This window comes from Sinocyclocheilus grahami, unplaced genomic scaffold (assembly GCF_001515645.1).
Source record: "Sinocyclocheilus grahami isolate Dianchi unplaced genomic scaffold, SAMN03320097.WGS_v1.1 scaffold352.1, whole genome shotgun sequence".
NCBI classification, from domain to species: Eukaryota; Metazoa; Chordata; class Actinopteri; order Cypriniformes; family Cyprinidae; genus Sinocyclocheilus; species Sinocyclocheilus grahami.
In genome coordinates, this window is record NW_015505531.1 from 253,056 (window position 1) to 270,214 (window position 17,159).

The 17,159-nt window shown below is 38.1% G+C and overlaps 2 protein-coding genes across 2 annotated transcripts in view; one reads left to right on the plus strand and one right to left on the minus strand.

Annotated features, from left to right (window-relative positions):
• The window catches only part of LOC107548663 (nucleoside diphosphate kinase 7-like), a 36,972-nt gene extending 34,616 nt beyond the window's left edge, over positions 1-2,356 (plus strand). Inside the window, exon 11 of the mRNA XM_016229436.1 lies at positions 1,863-2,356. Within this exon, the coding sequence (XP_016084922.1) occupies positions 1,863-2,054 (192 nt within the window). The 3' untranslated portion in view covers positions 2,055-2,356. The remainder of the gene's footprint in view (positions 1-1,862) is intronic.
• A 184-nt stretch (positions 2,357-2,540) lies between these two features.
• The window catches only part of LOC107548644 (sodium/potassium-transporting ATPase subunit beta-233-like), a 48,206-nt gene continuing 33,587 nt past the window's right edge, over positions 2,541-17,159 (minus strand). The window contains exons 4-8 of the mRNA XM_016229415.1: positions 6,667-6,795; positions 4,773-4,928; positions 4,271-4,455; positions 4,030-4,113; positions 2,541-3,460 (exon numbers count right to left, since the gene is read on the minus strand). Coding sequence (XP_016084901.1) covers positions 3,206-3,460; positions 4,030-4,113; positions 4,271-4,455; positions 4,773-4,928; positions 6,667-6,795 — 809 coding nt within the window. The 3' untranslated portion in view covers positions 2,541-3,205. The remainder of the gene's footprint in view (positions 3,461-4,029; positions 4,114-4,270; positions 4,456-4,772; positions 4,929-6,666; positions 6,796-17,159) is intronic.

The following is a 17,159-nucleotide window of genomic DNA, read 5'->3' on the forward strand; positions in this document are numbered from 1 at the left end:
TAATGTCAGTTTGAGACTAGCTTGACCAGAGAAAATAACACAGCAGGTTGGGTTTCACACAAGTAATGTCACGATTCTGAATTAACTTAAAACTGTTTTCATTTGGGATGCACTGATATTTAAATTCTGTCCAACACCGATAAACTGATTATTATTTTGATACTGTGGCTCATTCTCTGTAAACAAGTGTGTAAAAATGTTACCTTATTTAAAGGCTCATAATAGTAACTTAAGGGTACTCTGAAAAAAATGATTCATTGAATTTACTAAAACATTTTAAGGTAAGTGGTTGCAATCAATTTATTTTAGCTACATTTAAATAAACACATTTATTTGACTAACTTTCAACATATTTTTTTTTAATTAAATGTTGCTAAAAATAAATAGTTTGCGACCACTTACCTTAAAAAAAATTAGTAGCATTTTTTTCAGTGTACAAAGATACTACCATAAATTACTAACATGCACCTTTCATGGGTTGATGAGGTAAAAATTTCCCGCTTTCTTTTCTGACAGTATTGATAACCATTAAATTCTGAAAAATTCTATAGGATTTTGTCTAAATAAAACAAACAATCATTTTAAGGTGTGAAATTTCAGTGAAATTGTGTGCAAAAAACAGGTCAAAAGTATAGAGATATATGAAAGCACATCTCACACAGAAGTTGCTTTCTGCTGGTCAGTGCGGCAAATTCGTGGTACCAACTTGAACATTAGCGAAATCTGCGTGGGGAACTTTTTCACCCTCATGCGAAATCCTGATCGTGTGTATTCCTGTTAGAATGACTGGATTTCACCACCGAAAATTTGCTGAGCAACAGTAAATGAGACTGCACCTTCAGTGTTGCAAGTGAATATTGTTGCTTACATTTTAATGCTAGATTATTTTGTCAATTTTCAACCAGCTTTGCATTACCAGGCCATTGTTGTAAATAAGAATTTGTTCTTAAGTGACTTGCCTGGTTAAATAAAGGGTTAATAATAGTTACAATGTTAATAGTATATGTAAATAAACAATGTGGACTCTTTCTCCACGTTACCTGCACTCCGATATCCTGGTTTATTTGTCAGAAAAAGTCCACTGGATGACACAAAATGACACATTTTTGACAACTCCAAGGCTTTTGTAAAAACTACAGATTGAACTTCCGCATTTTTGTATTCCATTTCCTGCCCACAGACAGTAGGATCAACAGAGAGGCGGCGCTAAAATCAAAACACCACAGCCCTATTTCGCTGTCTTCTGTTTAGCACCTATTTATTTATTCATTCTGCATAGATAGCCAAGTTTTTATTAAAAAACTTATTTTTTTATTAACCCCGACCCCCCCCCCAAGAACCGGTAGCCATTGACTTCCATAGTATTTTTTTCCATACTATGGAAGTCAATGGCTAACATCAACTGTTCGATTAGCAACATTCTGAAAAACAGCAACTTTTGTACTGAAAGGAAGAAAGAAACTAATACAGGTTTGGAACAACTTGAGGGTCAGTGAATGATGACAGAGTTTTCATTTTTTGGGTGAACTGTCCCTTCACGTTTGAGTTTAAATTCAAAGTTTTTGTGTGGGTGTGTGTGCGTTGAGTTGAAAGAAGTGACTCAAGGAGGACTGTTAATGTAGCTGATGTTTGCAGTAATGTGAACAAGCACGTGTGAGTAACCCGATTCGCTGGATAGAGTGTATGTTATGTGATCTCGCAGCAGCGTTGACCACGAGTAACTATCACAGCACATGCATTGTCACCTGTGCTTTTATCCAATTGCTCTACCAAGGAAACCCTGTTCAAAGAATATGCTCCATTGTTCTTACTGTAACCCATCACAGAGATGTCATCATGTAATGTGTTCTGCTTCCTTACAGGAAATTGCACGCCACCTTCGGCCCACCACTTTGCGTGCGCTCTACGGCAAAAACAAAGTGCAGAATGCCGTTCATTGCACCGATCTACCGGAAGACGGGATTCTGGAGGTGAGCTCTAGCAAATCTCATTCAAATGTTATGCAAGAGCCACACAGTCACGTTTTGTATTTAGTCACATTTTGCTCATGTTGAGTAAGTGTGTTCGCCGTCAAAAAAATTCTGGATCCCACAAATGCTTATAAAGCCTAGGACAAAATGGCATCCAGGTCTCATGACTGTCCACTGTGGGCCGAGGCAGACCTACAGCCCGGCTTATCTCACAGGAAGGGAAGCAGGCTGGTAGAGTCGAGTTTGGTAGAAGAAGAAAAAAAGGCATTGTTATGCCAGGCAGTGGGTTTGGCCCGGTGGACGTCATTGTTGTGCACAACTCCTGATCTGTCCAGCCTCCTAGCACAAATGGCCCCTTGTTAATCATTTGCCTGCTGAGTCTGACCGACTCAAAAAAATTAAAATCATAGCACTGAGTTGCCATGGTGACCACTTCAGTCCTCCAGACTAGACACACAGTGCTACACTTAATAGTGAAGGAAAATAATAAGCCTTACACAGAATTGTCAATAGCCCCCGTTTCCCAAATTGCAAGACGATCAAATAAAAAGTCAAAAGGTGATGTAAAAACATATTCCCCACAATCAATGGAAAAGATGAAAAGAAAAGGGGGAAAAAAATAAAAATGTATGAACGGAGTGCAGTCATGTACAAACACACACAGACCTGGGGAGTTCAGAGCGTACCATGCCAGTTTTTCAGTTTTTAAGTAGACGAATATTCACACTCAAACGCTCTCTCTCACACACACACACACGCACACACACACCCCTTGGACCACTAAGGCTTTCTGGCATAAGACAACAGAAATGACAACATGGCTTGGAAAGGACCATTGTATGCGACTACTGCACTGTACACTCCATAAAATATAAAGAGACCACACTAGGCAGAAATATTCAGGGGACAGAAACACTGCTCGCTACATCAGTAGTGGAATTATAATTTACAGTAATAAATGAATGTCCCATGGCTCACGGAATATTCTCATTTACAGTAGAATAAATACTTTGCTATTGCTACTCTTCCTGTAATTTACATTCTAACCCTAGACATGCAGAGAAAGCTAGTGTAAAGCATACAGATTAAGTGTAGGTCCCGTATGTTATGAAACTTTGTTCAAGACTAGTTGTCGTAGTTGTTTTTCCCAATTGAATTTGTACTTGTCTTTATTCATCTAAAATTACTGTGTTTTGAAATGGGCAGAAAAAAAGTGCTATTTTTTATAGCTAAGGTCATGACTTGATGGTGATTTTGACATCGAAACGTCCCTGATAACGGTCCTTCTCGCTGTAATCGATGTTCTGTCCGAATACTTTACACTCTATGCGCATTTCGATACCCACAGTGATGTTGAATTTGACGGCCACCAGAGGCTGGAGGTAATGGGGATGTAGCAGCTTTCCGTAGTAAGGATAATACTGGAGGGGGAAACCAACCCCCAGCCCGAAGTACTCGACTGGTCCAAGATGTTTTGCATCCTCTTCTCTCTGTTAACAACCAGAATTAGTATTAGATCATTCTCCGGAGCACTACGGCACATGGAGTACTGAATTTCACATCACTGTGTATATTTCTTTGCTTAGACTTGACTGGAAAAATAGACTAGAGATGCACTGATATTCTAGTCCATTCTTATAATTAATAATGCATTCCTGTAGCTCAAACAGTAGAGCATGACAAGCCAACATCATGTGTTTGATTCCCAGGAAATGCGAGAATTGATCAAATGTAAATCTGTCCCTTGAATGCAATACATGCTGCTTTGGATTAAAGCATTTGCCACATGCATAAATCTGAATCTACAGTTATACTATAGCTGATATTTGATGCTGTTTTGTCTAAATGTTATAATATACTGTATGAAAAAAGGATATTCATTTTGATATTTGATAAAGATTACATTAAACTGTGTTATTAAATTGCATTTTTATATATATATATATATATATATATATAAGTATAATTATGGTATTCTAAATGTAAAAAAAAAAAAGGCTAACATATATCTCTAAACAAGAATGCCATTTTACCAAGATGCTTTGTAAGTATTTCTTACCTTGTTTGTGCAGTGGATTGGAATCAGATTGCCATGAAAGTTAGAGTGGATTGGCTCAGGGATACTGTCATTGGAAGCTGGAGGCTGAGGAGAGAGAATGACAGTATGATGATACAATCCCAATATTAAGGTAAATGTTGCCTCAAGCTAAGAAAAATGGTTTGCAAGCACCTGATGTATATACAATGGCAGTAAGTAGGTTCATATTGGTGGGATGATCTTGAATAACAAAATAACTCACCCGTGGCCTGAAATTCACAATCCTATTGAGTTTAATGATGAGGCAGGGTTTGCCTTCTTTGAAGCCGAATGTGTCATCTTTCTTTCCTGAGCAATCCTTCAGCCACTCTCTTTCGAAGCGGCAGGCCTTCCTCACGCCGTCACTGCCCTCCAGTTCTCCGCGCTCCGTATAGGATTGGGGTTTGTCTGAACATGAAACACATTAAACCTTATTACTGACTAATACAACTGTATTTGCTTGTCATTACTACAACAGTGTACAGGCATGCAGGACAGCACAATGGGTCAAATAAAGCCCCGATTGTCTACCTAAGCAGTGGCTAAAACACGAACTGTTGACTTGTGAATGAAGATCATATGACACAGAGCTGGGGAGTGATGTAGGAGATCACTTCCTGAACTGTACCCTTTTTAGCTGACCTACTTCATAATACAGCTAAAAGCTTGGGTTTATTGAGACGTGTGTATATATAGCTTAAAGATACTCTTAGAACGTGTTGTACCTCCGCAGTTTTCAAATTTGCTTTCGTCACCCTGGCTGTCTTTTTCGTATGCTTTCAGAAACTCCTTCATATGTTCCACATATGCACTGTAAGTCGTATTATCGCTGATGGAGTAGCTGATCTCTGCTTTGTCCGGGCGTGGGGAGTGTGATAAGCCTGTAAGTAAAGCAGAAAATGTGTAAAGCAGGTTAAATGTGGCCCAACAACTGGTGTCAACCATAAAAATGAGCATTTAGAAGAGTGATTTTCCCTCCAGCTACAAGAGCGGAGAAAGCCTGGTCCATTCATTGTCATGGAAGTTTGCTATTCAGATTCCCAGCTTGGCAGTACTTTTCCACCGGCTCGAACGTACAACCAAAGCGGGGCGTGGCGTGAGCAGAGCCAGCAGAAGAGAACAAGCAAACCTTATATTGCATTTAATGCCAATTTTTGTTTCAACAAGCTGGTAATGACCTTCCGTGCATGTGCTGCAGCTGGTAAAAAAGAGGAGCTTCTAACTTATTGCACATGGGAAGTTTGTGTTTAGTCCATTGGGAAGTTCATTGTGTAATACACTTTTAAGACTCCAGTTAGAGCCTGCGAGAGTCTCCCAGCCTTCCCCCTCCTCCTCTCCACAACCTCACATGCTTCTTTCACACAATGGAAACTTTTAGCCCCTGAGAGGGAGGCGGGACTTTAACGCAGGCAGCATGTCTTTTGTACGTCAGGCCTTCCTTGCAGCAAATAGCTGCACACCATGGTTATCTCCACTTCATTCCTACTCATGTTGTTTCTTTTTAGACTTCAAGGGCCGCCTCTCTTAAAGGGGAAACGGTTCTTCTTGGCAGAGGCGTTTATGTTCAGGGCTTTAACGAAGACAGATAAATGTAATGCCAAGGTGGGAGTGTGCACTATGCAAACATTCACTGGCATGGCTGGTGTGGCGAATGGCTGGCAGTGGACCAACGGGCAACCTAACGGGGATTATGGAAGGTGCAGTGTACAATGCTCTCCACGGTTTCTTTTTTCACGTTTTTAGCTGAAGTTTAATTGCAAAATATTCTTGTTTGTGCAAAACAAGCTTAGTGATAAACCCTGATCCTGTTGTAAACTACTTCAAAGGTATGTTTAAGTGCACTAAAGCCGATACCACCAACCCCGACTGAAATACTACAAGACATACCAGATCAAAGACATGCGAAGTGTGTAAATGCGGAACAACTCTGCTGTAAGAACCCAAACGGGAAGCCTCGTCAGGCTAGCCAGGAAGTGAAGGTCCAAATGGCTTTCTGTGTGCGTGTGTGTGTGTGTGTCTCTCCTTCTCCTCCCTCACACTCCTACCACCTCCACCCTCTCTCGCTGAGGTCAGACAGACCTTTAGAGCTGCCGAAATGTCACAGGGTTTGCAGAAACTAAATTAACTTCCAGCATTATGGAACAGTTTGAGTGCGTGTAAACGAGAATGTCCCCAAAACAGTTTGTTCTTTCCATTTTTCTATATCATTGCTAAAGAATAACATGTCATGTTCCTGCTGCTTCAATTACTTGTAAAAGCCTGTGACGGCTAGGCCTCTTGTGAACCTTGTCAACCAGGTAACAAACAAATCTCGGTTTCACATGCATTTTTAAATATTCTACAACATAACTGTAATGCACAGCTAGACATAAAAACACCTTTCATATTGTGCACGAGATTGTCAACTACACAACAGCATTCTCACAACACTTTCGCATATCGTACTTATCGAAAATCCTGCCAGTCAAAACAACTTTTAGCAGTGAAGTACATGTAGTTCATTCTGTATCTCTTTGGTTTGGTGATTCATTCTCACAGCTTTTATGTACAAATAGTACCCAACCTCTGAACACTTTTGGGCATGTAATATCTTCAACATCATTGGGGTTGGTTCGTTACCTGGGGGTGCAACCCTGTCCTGGTATGTGGGCTTGTAGTTGCTGAGAGTCAGGAGCATGGCCTGGATGGTGCCAATGAAAATTCCAGCCAGGCAGCCATAGAAGATTACATAGAAGATGAAGATTTTGACTGCAAAGAAAAAAATATAAAGCATGGAATCAATGGGATGTATTAGAGCAGCACATACAAGAAGGAAATAACATTGAGTTTCCACAAACATCAAACCAAATGTAAACATGGTCCAGCGTTTAAATGTATCCACTTTCAGTGTTGTTTTGAAGAGCATTTAAAGGGTTAGTTCACCCAAAAATGAAAATTCTGTCATTAATTACTCACCCTCATGTTGTTTCAAACCCGTGAGACCTTCGTTCATCTTCGGAACACAAATTAAGATATTTTTGATGGAATCTGAGAGCTGTCTGACCCTGCATAGACAGCAACGCAACTGAAGAGGAGATCTGTAAAATAATCCATGTGACATCAGGGGTTCATCCGTGATTATACGAAGCTACGAGAATACTTTTTGTACGCAAAAAAAAAAAAAAAAAAAGACTATTCAACAATTCGTCTCCTCCGCATCACCCTGTAGTGCCATTTTGGAGAATATCAGCTGGATGTAAACAGCGTATGCTGTTCTGTGTCAGCTGCGTCACACGGACACGCTGTTTCCGTTCTGATCAAATCACAACAACGTAGGAAACAGATCTGGCGGGACGCAGCTGATACAGAACAGCATACGCTGTTTACATCCAGCTGACATTCTCCAAAATGGCAGGAGGAGACAAATTGTTAAATAAAGTGGTTTTTTTTTTCTTTTGCGCACAAAAAGTATTCTCGTAGCTTCGCATAATTGCGGTTGAACCCCTGATGTCACATGGATTATTTTACAGATCTCCTTGCTACGTTTCTGGACTTGGGAACATTTCAGTTGTATTACTGTCTATGCAGGGTCAGACAGCTCTCAGATTCCATCAAAAATATCTTAATCTGTGTTCCGAAGATGAACGAAGGTCTTATGGGTTTGAAACGACATGAGGGTGAGTAATTAATGACAGAATTTTCATTTTTGGGTGAACTATCACTAAGTATGTAGATTAAGTATGTACAGTACGTCAAGTAACAAGTACAAGTATGTACAAATTGAGAATTTAAAGTTGGCATGAAATTAAAATTCACCCCATTTTCTAAATGCATGTTATAGATCTTATTATGAACAGTTCATCCATGCAGGTTTCATTTGTATACCTAGTAAGTTTAATCAAAATGTCATAACTCTATCTTCCAGTGAAATGCCGAACTTCTTCAATCATTTAGTGCGGTTAAACTCTGCCTTACGATCGCCTGCAATCTTGCATTCAAATCTGGTAGAACCAATTCCCAGCCCTGCACTTTTCTTTTTTTTTTTCGATAATCCATTTCACTCTGATTTACATTTGCAAGAAAAGCAAAGTTCATCATGACCATAAAGTGACAGAGCACCACAGACTAAAAAGTATCTAAACCGCTAAGAATAAAGAGTAACAAAGCCCTAGTCAGCAGTCTTCTGAGATACTCGTCTGACTTATGTAAATCAATTAAAATATTATTGTATAAATTAATGCACAATTCCAATAATGAATTAATTCATATGTTTCATAATTCACAATTCTCTTTTTTTCAGATCATTCATCTGATAAGCACTGATTGAGCCTTTAATTTAGTTGTATTGATCATAAAAAATATATAGGCTAACCCTAAACAACAAAAATGTTTAAATAAAAAGCGGTTTGAGCCCAGCCATTTCATGAAAAGTTGCTAGTAATTGTGAAACAACCCAAACTTTCCTGGCTGAATTAACCGCGACAACAGCTTCAGTCAAACTCAAACATTACTCATAACTCTAGCTCCCAGAGCTCACATGTCCCTGTGTGATGCAACAACAGAATGCGACCCGCAGAATAACATTCCTGTCTGTCAGTCACTGTGCCCGTCTGTAGGCTTCACTGAAAACAGCCCCCAACAACCACTTCCAACTAGTCCCCACCAAACACAAGGGTCAGTTTGTGCCTGTGTGGATGACGGGGTTATACTTCCTTTCCTTCTGCTCTGGCAATAAAACCTTTGCCGCCTCTTAAATCTACAGGAAACACATTCAAGTTTGAATGAATACAGTCCCACTAACAATAGTTTCACATCTCGTAGTCTCAGTGTGGGCAGAGAAAGAAGCTTGTCCCTGAGGGCATACATAACTAGATGTCTGTTTTAAAATCCTATGATGTTTTAAAACGTACTGAACCCACATTCAGGAAGACCGAGTAAGAATGCCAACAGTAAACGTTACAGTACAACAGCTATTAACTATGCCCTTCAGTCTCTTACTTCAGTCTTCTCATTGGTTTCACTAAAAATGAGAAAATAATGCAAAACAATACATGAGTCATGCAGTTTTCATTCAGAGTATTTGCGGGCAGCACCTTGACATAATAAAACATTCCAATAAATAATTATCTGTAATAGAGACAGAAATATGTTAAATCGATACAACAAAGTCAAAATCTCCTCTTTAAATGAATAATCCTATATCACTAACGTTAGCCTCCACTTGTTTTCTCATCTCGTCCGGTTGTTTCGATAGCGTTTGCCACATTCTTCAAACCACACAAACTATAAATACTCATCAATTTTAAGTCTGTGATTTTAAGAATACGCAGACATTTTTGTTCGTTTTAAAGTGAAACTTCAAGCACAGAGAGAGAGCTCCTAAGTAGCTGGCTAAGCTACATGACTGGCTCCCTCATGATACTCCACATGTGTCAGACTCGACCCAAACCTCAAGCATGATATTTCCCTCCGTCTCACTGTCTAACTACGCGTTTTAAACAACTTATCGAGGCTTAATTCATATGAAAGTGTTTTATTACAACGCAGGGTTACTGGGTAATGTAACTTTTTAATAACCGGCATTTACAAGTAAGTACATGTAAACACAAGTCAATCTTGCATCGGGAGGGCAGCGATAAACACAAATGTAAACTGAGAAAAACTATCATCTACAGATGGTTTCCCGCTTTAAAAGGCTACATTCTAAGAAACGCATGTGAAATATATAAGAAAGCAGGACGAGGACTTAGTACTAACCAGTTATTACTATTATCACTAACTGTAGGCCATAAACTAAACCCTTTTGGTGGTGTTTGAGCGGGCCTTATGGGCTTCACAGCGATGTTATCCCTTTCCTAAACGTTGTAAAAAAGGACGAAGTCGTACCCGGTACCTTCGCTTGTACTCACTCAATATATAGTCGGTGCTTGACTCCGCCCATCGGCTCTTTTAATAAGTTACCTTCAAAAGAAGGATGGCAGATTCGGACCAATCACAGCCCGACTTGCTTTTGCGTAACAACTGTAGCCTGTAACTCGAGGTGGGGGGTGGAATCCTCGCATGAGCAGGTCTGTGCTGTTTCTTTCAAGCTCTGAACTGTGTTCTTTACCTCAAAATTAATACCATAAAATAACGTCATATGTAAATCCACCTGCATATCTGACTACTTGAACGACAATAAAGGATAAAGGTGATACCATTTTTGTTTTTTTTGGACATGTAGGCCTATCATACTTTCATTTTTTTTGACATGTACCATGGTGTTACCATGTTATTCTTGGAAGTACCTTAGAGTACCATATAAGCACCATGATATAAGAAATTCATATCAAAATATTATGGCACTGCCATGTAATACCATCACTGTACCGTGGTACTGGCAAACTAATTTTTGCAAGGGGATAAACTACTGTTGCACATCAGCTGATCAAAAAACTAATTGAGTGATCAAATAAAATTCTAATATTTTTGATAAAAATCATAATTTACTCATGTAGCATTCATAAAAGTACAGATGGCACTATGATACAAAGATTTAGAGTACCATATAAGCACCATGATATAAGAAATTCATATCAAAATATTATGGCACTGCCATGTAATACCATCACTGTACCGTGGTACTGGCAAACAAATTTTTGCAAGGGGATAAACTACTGTTGCACATCAGCTGATCAAAAAACTAATTGAGTGATCAAATAAAATTCTAATATTTTTGATAAAAATCATAATTTACTCATGTAGCATTCATAAAAGTACAGATGGCACTATGATACAAAGCACATTTTCTTCACTGTGTAGGTTTTCATTCAGTAATAGAGATAAATGTGAGTGGACATAAATGTGTTATTAAGGGGAGGAAAGATTTTCCCGATGACCTGTGAAAGATTTCATTTCAAGTACGTGTGCTCCATTCAAGGTCATTTGTGGGAGGCAACAGAAGCAGAGAGGTGAGCCCACCTACACAAAGCCTGTACACATGCACGGAGCCATAGAGTTTCAGTCTCTCAATAGGGTATTTGAGAATATATGTCGTTTCACTTGTTTTTCTTCCTCGTAAATCATAGACAAGCTCCAAGAAGTGTCAATCTGCGCAGGTATTAATTCCTGCACACTGGGATTACTGGCTCTTTCTATGGGTTTGGGGATCTGTTTGACTCCAAAATCGCCATACATTACAGTTACATTTAACTAATCAGGTAAATGTAAATATGAATGTGTAAGTAATACAAGAATGTGATGTTAAAGCAGTGTATGCCTGAACTGCAGCATCTCTTAATAAATCATCAGCAAATAGGTGCGTGTATTGTTGTTGTGGGTGTGGAGCTTCAAACATGCGCACACAGGTGCTTCCACTGGGTCACTTATGAGCTGTAATCCATATAATTCCTCTCACTGCCATACATTTCTGACTTTTGAAGCTTAGCTCAAAGGACTTTCACTGAGAAAAGAATAATGCGTCATCATCACTGAACTTCTATTAAAGCTGTAAAAAATTATGAATGAGCTCAAATAATTGATCAATTAATATAACATCCTTATTCCCACACATTTCCATTTGTAAATGACAAGTTCACCAAAAAATGTAGGTCAGCATGTCATCGTGTAAGTCTACATTTTATGCATTTCTTTGCTCTGTGGAACACAAACTATTTAAAGAATGTTTCAACAGTTTTGTCCATGCAATGAAAGTCAGTGGGGTCCAGGATTATTAAAGTTATTGAAGACTAAAACTCAAATGAGAACAAATTCTTACTTGAAATAAACATTAACTGAAATAAAATATTTTAAAATCTTTTTATTTCAGCTACTTTTTTATTTTCAGCTAAAAAACATAAAACTATTAAGGCATATACAGTATGTATATGTGTGTGTGTGTGTGTGTGTATACACAGTATATATACTATATTATATATTACTATACTATTATACTATATTACTATACTATAAATGAAATAAAACACACAACAAAGTAGTGTAGTGGTGTAAAACCTTAACTAAAACTAAAATGTAAAAATAAAAGAAAAATGAATACTAACTCAAATACTAAGCATAATAATAGTATCTCAGTTATACTAAAATAACACTGGTGGGGTTCAAAACAACATTGAACCCCACTGACTTTCATTGCAAAAAATAAAATAAAATAAAAAAAGAGTTTGTTTGTGTGTGTGTGTGTGTGTGTGTGTGTGCGTGTGTGTGCAGAAAAATGAAATGCAAAAAGGTTTGGAATGACGTAAGTAAATGATGCAAAAACTTACTTGAGAAGATAATGCATGAACATAAACATACATAAACATCAACAGATTTCTGAAGCCCTGCTGATGCTTCCTAGCTAGTAAGAAGTAAAAGGTTCTGTATTTACATAGATCAGGCTATTGGCAAATCCTCTGGGAGGTGCTGCATTCCAGTATAGGTTGCTGATTGAATGTGGCATGCGCATAAAATGCCAGACCCCAGTTCATCAACAATGTCATACCTGTGCAGTGGCATGGAAAGATGGCAGCTTCTTGAACAGAAAGCAGACGTGCTCGTCTGTTCCCCCTCCCTTTGACACTAAGTAAACTCTGCCGTTACTTTCAACTTGGTCAACAAGCTGACAAGCTGAGGTGTAGATAGTGTGTTGAGCCCTTTGATGCCTGAACTGTTTTTAGTCGTTGCTTTTTTCACTGCCCTTTCTCTCACAGGCAGTGCATCATCGGGTCCAAGAAGTGTTTTCTGATTTGTGTGGAACAGTTGTGATCCAATTAAGTATATCTAGCCTGATAGTTTCAAGGCTGCCTGGAACTCTAGACTTTTTAAAAAGCATGAAGTTTGTGGCCTCTTTTGTGTTGATCTTAGTAATGACACTGGTTCACATTGCCAGTAGAGAGTATGGATGGTGATAAGGGTTTTTCCCCTGGCCTCTAATGTGCCTGAGATGGATATCTCTCAACCTCAATGTGCACTGCAGTGACAGCAGTGCCAAAATTCGGTCATGTAGAAGTAAGAGTTACAATAAATGACAAAATGGAGGGTGACAGAACATTGTGATGCTGCTAAATGAATTGAGAGAGATATTTATTTGTGCTTATAGTGCATCATTAGTGTTCCCATTTAATTAGCTGTCATGAGCTCAATAGTTATAGAATGAGAGAATTATTTTCTAAATTTAGCATACTTTTTAAATGTACTTTGAAAGATTCCTTTGGGTAAAACGTTGCATCATGATGATTGTGTTTTTGTGGAGCGAAAGACTTCTCATACCACCTCTATGTCATATTTACATAGAGCCTTTGCTCTGGAATGCAACTCCAGACTGGAAAGTAAAACATTTTGTATATTCTAATGACTAAGAATAATAAAATGACCACATTTATCCTCTCAGTGTAAACAGAGTAACACATCTAGAGTGTTTAGTTCACTAGTTGCTCCACTGATGAGTAAGATTTCTCTAAGTGAGCTGAAACTGGATTTGTCCAGTGTCAAACAGATGGGGTAATATTTCATCCTCTTATTATTTACTGTACACATGATAAGCAACCCAGCTGGTTATAACGTAGCCTGAATTTTATTGTTTATTCACAATTATTAGAACTACGAGAAAAAAAAATTACAATTGTGAGATATAAACTCAAAATTGCAAGTATAAACAGAATTGCTAGATAAAAAAAATCTCAATTACAATTTTATATCATGGAATCCCATTATCCCGAAAAATCTTATTTCATTAAAAATAAATAGATAAAAATAAAGAAGAAGAAGCACATGGACTTTGTAAAATATGTATATCAGTATTCTCTTTGGTGATATAACAACACAACTAAACCTAGATGTGCAAGCTGAGCATAGCAGGAAGCTTTTAGGTGCTACTAATGTAGATGTAGTTTCTGTCACGTACATTTATTCTACTTTCTCGCCTCATGTTTCAGTCAGGTCTTACTGGAGCCAGCGAGTCAGCGGGGTGCCTGAACTCCCCACACACAATTAGAGGAGAGATCTAGGAAGTGATGAAGAGACAGTCGACCGAGTGCAAGCTCCCGGTGAGGGACATAGCCTGAGGGAAGTGTGGGCCAGATTGACTGCATAATCAATATCCCTCCTGCTCCAAAAAATAGCACGCTATTTGCTGTTTACGCTGTGCCATGCTATTTACCATCACTTATTTTTATATAATGTGTGCATTTATGAGTTTGCAATTGATGCTGATGTGATTAACCCTATGTGATTACATTGTGTCATGTAAATACTGAAAAAGTTTACATAGGGTACTGTTGCAAATGAATCAGTTTTTGTTGTTATCCATGCAGCTAAGTATAATGAAATGAGTGAAACTAAAAGCATTCAAGCTGTCAGTTTTCTCTCAAAGATCGTCCACCATCTGATAAACTTTGTGTCAGTAAGGACAGTGATTCACACAAAGCTAATGTAACATCATATTAAGGGTGCATCAATTTTGTGAGCACGTTATGGATGTTCAGTCAGGTTGAATCAGAAAATCAACAGAAATGGTCACTATAAATCACTGGAAAAAATCTTCTTTGGCAGATAGGCTCACTAAACTTCACAGGCGTACCGGCTGCTCCACAGTGACATGTGAGAGAAACATTATCCAAAGTCAATATTGTGCTTTCAAAAGAGCTAGTAAAATGATTGAGCTTGATGTGGAGCTAAACCATACCCCTCTATGATTTGAACCACCAATAGGTGGAGACCACATAGACTCCGCCCTTGAATGGTGGCTGTTTTAATGTAGCGTCCTAGTCACCCAGCCATGTGAGATCCCTAGTAGTGATATGTTCACTGACGGTCAGTGAGACAAAGGATATCACAAGGTCATAGTAATCAATGGAGAGGAGTGAATGAAAGTGTATCTGAAAGACTGTTGTCAAATCTTTCAGCACTAAACCTAAATGTTGGGGATTTGTTCATATATTTCTAGAATTCTGTGTATACACACACACACACACAAACATTTTGGGTGAAGTGTCCTTTTAAATTGATCAAATGTACGTACATACAAACACATACACACACACATATGTACATTTGATCAATTTAAAAAATGAAATTTCTGTCATCATTTACTCGCCCTCAAGTTGTTCCGATCCTGTATGAGTTTATTTTTTCTGCTGAACACAAAAGATAATATTTTTTTTAAGCATGATGATAACCAAACAGTTGCTGGTAGCCATTGACTTCCATAGTATGGGGGGGAAAATAATAATAATATGGAAGCCAATGGCAGTATATCTAAAATTTATCTTTTGAATGACAGTGTATCTAAAATGATGTATACTCACATGAAATGGCATTCAGTCATATCAATAGCCTAATAAAAGCTGTTGTACTAGTACAAGCTGGATGGGGTCGCTGCATGGTGGCAGCCATGTTGGGGTCACATGACCAGTCATATGCATTTTATCAGACCCCTGTCATCACACACTTTGACTAGTATTCTATAACACTACCATACAATATTTCAAAAATGGTAGGCTTAGTACACCATTCTGGATTCAGCCTACCACTCTCAAAAATAAAACAATCAACGTGAACTTTGAGGTACATTTACATTTATTTATTTAGCAGACATTTTTATCCAGAGGGACTTGCAAATGAGGAACTTCAAAAAGCTTTTTTTTGCAGTAAGGTGCCTTGGTTTACAAGGTTTTCTGAGTGGTAAAGAGAAACAAAAATGGTGAGAGCCTTCTAAAAGTCTTCTGAGGCATGATTAGTTTCTCACCCATCATGCTCTTCTTTCCCATTATTCCCCTGTCAAAGCAGCTTACAGTAAAATACCCATCGCCTTCACAAAGGCTCTTGACACTTCTTCCGAGAAACCATGATCCATTGCTCTAATGAGGTGGGTGCCCTGGAGTCCGGCAAGTGTTTTTTGAAGAACCCTTTAATGCATGGTGGCCTTTTGACTCTTTTCTATAAATACATCAGTGAAGCTCCATTAATCAAAACAGGTCCTGAAGAAAAACAAGGCCTTGTTCTAGAAAACGGCACTGCACTTTTTTTTTAAACTGTACTTATACTAAAATCATTACATGAAATTGTTTATACCTGAAATGCTCCTGAAATTAAATTATTATTTGATACACAGTCATATTCTAAATGTTAAATATGATTTATTCAATTTCATAAACATTAAAAATTATCTTCATCACATGAAATATTTATCTTCATTTCTGACATTTACCTTCATGACATGCTGTTCAATGCACGTCACATGACACTACAGTCATTTCCAGTATTATATAATGGAGCTGAGTATTCAGAAACACAAGACTGTGAAGTGGCCAAAACCTTGATTGTGCCTGGCAGATATCAGATTATTTACTTACATTCTTGAAGTCGATCATTCCTCATTATACAAGTTCTTGTATAACATGACAAATTTTAGAATTTGGTGGTGTCATAATAATATTTGTCAAACCCATAAATGATTGCTTTGATAATGTTATCAGAAAATATCTGCACTGAAGCAAACAGGTGTTATGTAGCTATTCTGGTCTGCAAAAATAGCTGTGCCTTTTAAAAATAAAGGAAGATGGCTCGTGGGAGCATTAGTTAAAGGGGTCATATGATGCGATTTCAAGTTTTCCTTTCTCTTTGGTGTGATACAAGCTGTTCGTGAATAGATAAGATCCCTAAAGTTGCAAAGACTAAAGTCTCAAACCCAAAGAGATATTCTTTATCAAAGTTAAGACTCGTCCACGCCCTCCTAAAACGCCTCGTTTCAACACGCCCCCACATGTCTACGTCACTATGTGGGAAGATTTGCATAACACCACCCAAATGTATATGCAAAGAAAGAAGGCGTAACTTTGATTCTCAACTCACGACTAGAAATCAGTGGTTAAGTTGTATTCACAACACTGTTCCAGAATAGTTCAACCCAAATATTCAGATGTGTGCAGTGCATTTTACGATTCGGCCAATCACAACACACCTCACTTTTCAGACCGATGAGCTTTGTAAAAATCGACGTGTTTCAGAAAGGCGGGGCATAGAGGAGAAACAATAATGTACAGTATGTGGAAAATAAAGTGTTTTTTTAACCTTAAACTGCATAAACACATTTCATTACACCAAATACACAAAATAATGTTCTTTTTTAGCAACGTCATAATTCATAATTTAAGGTC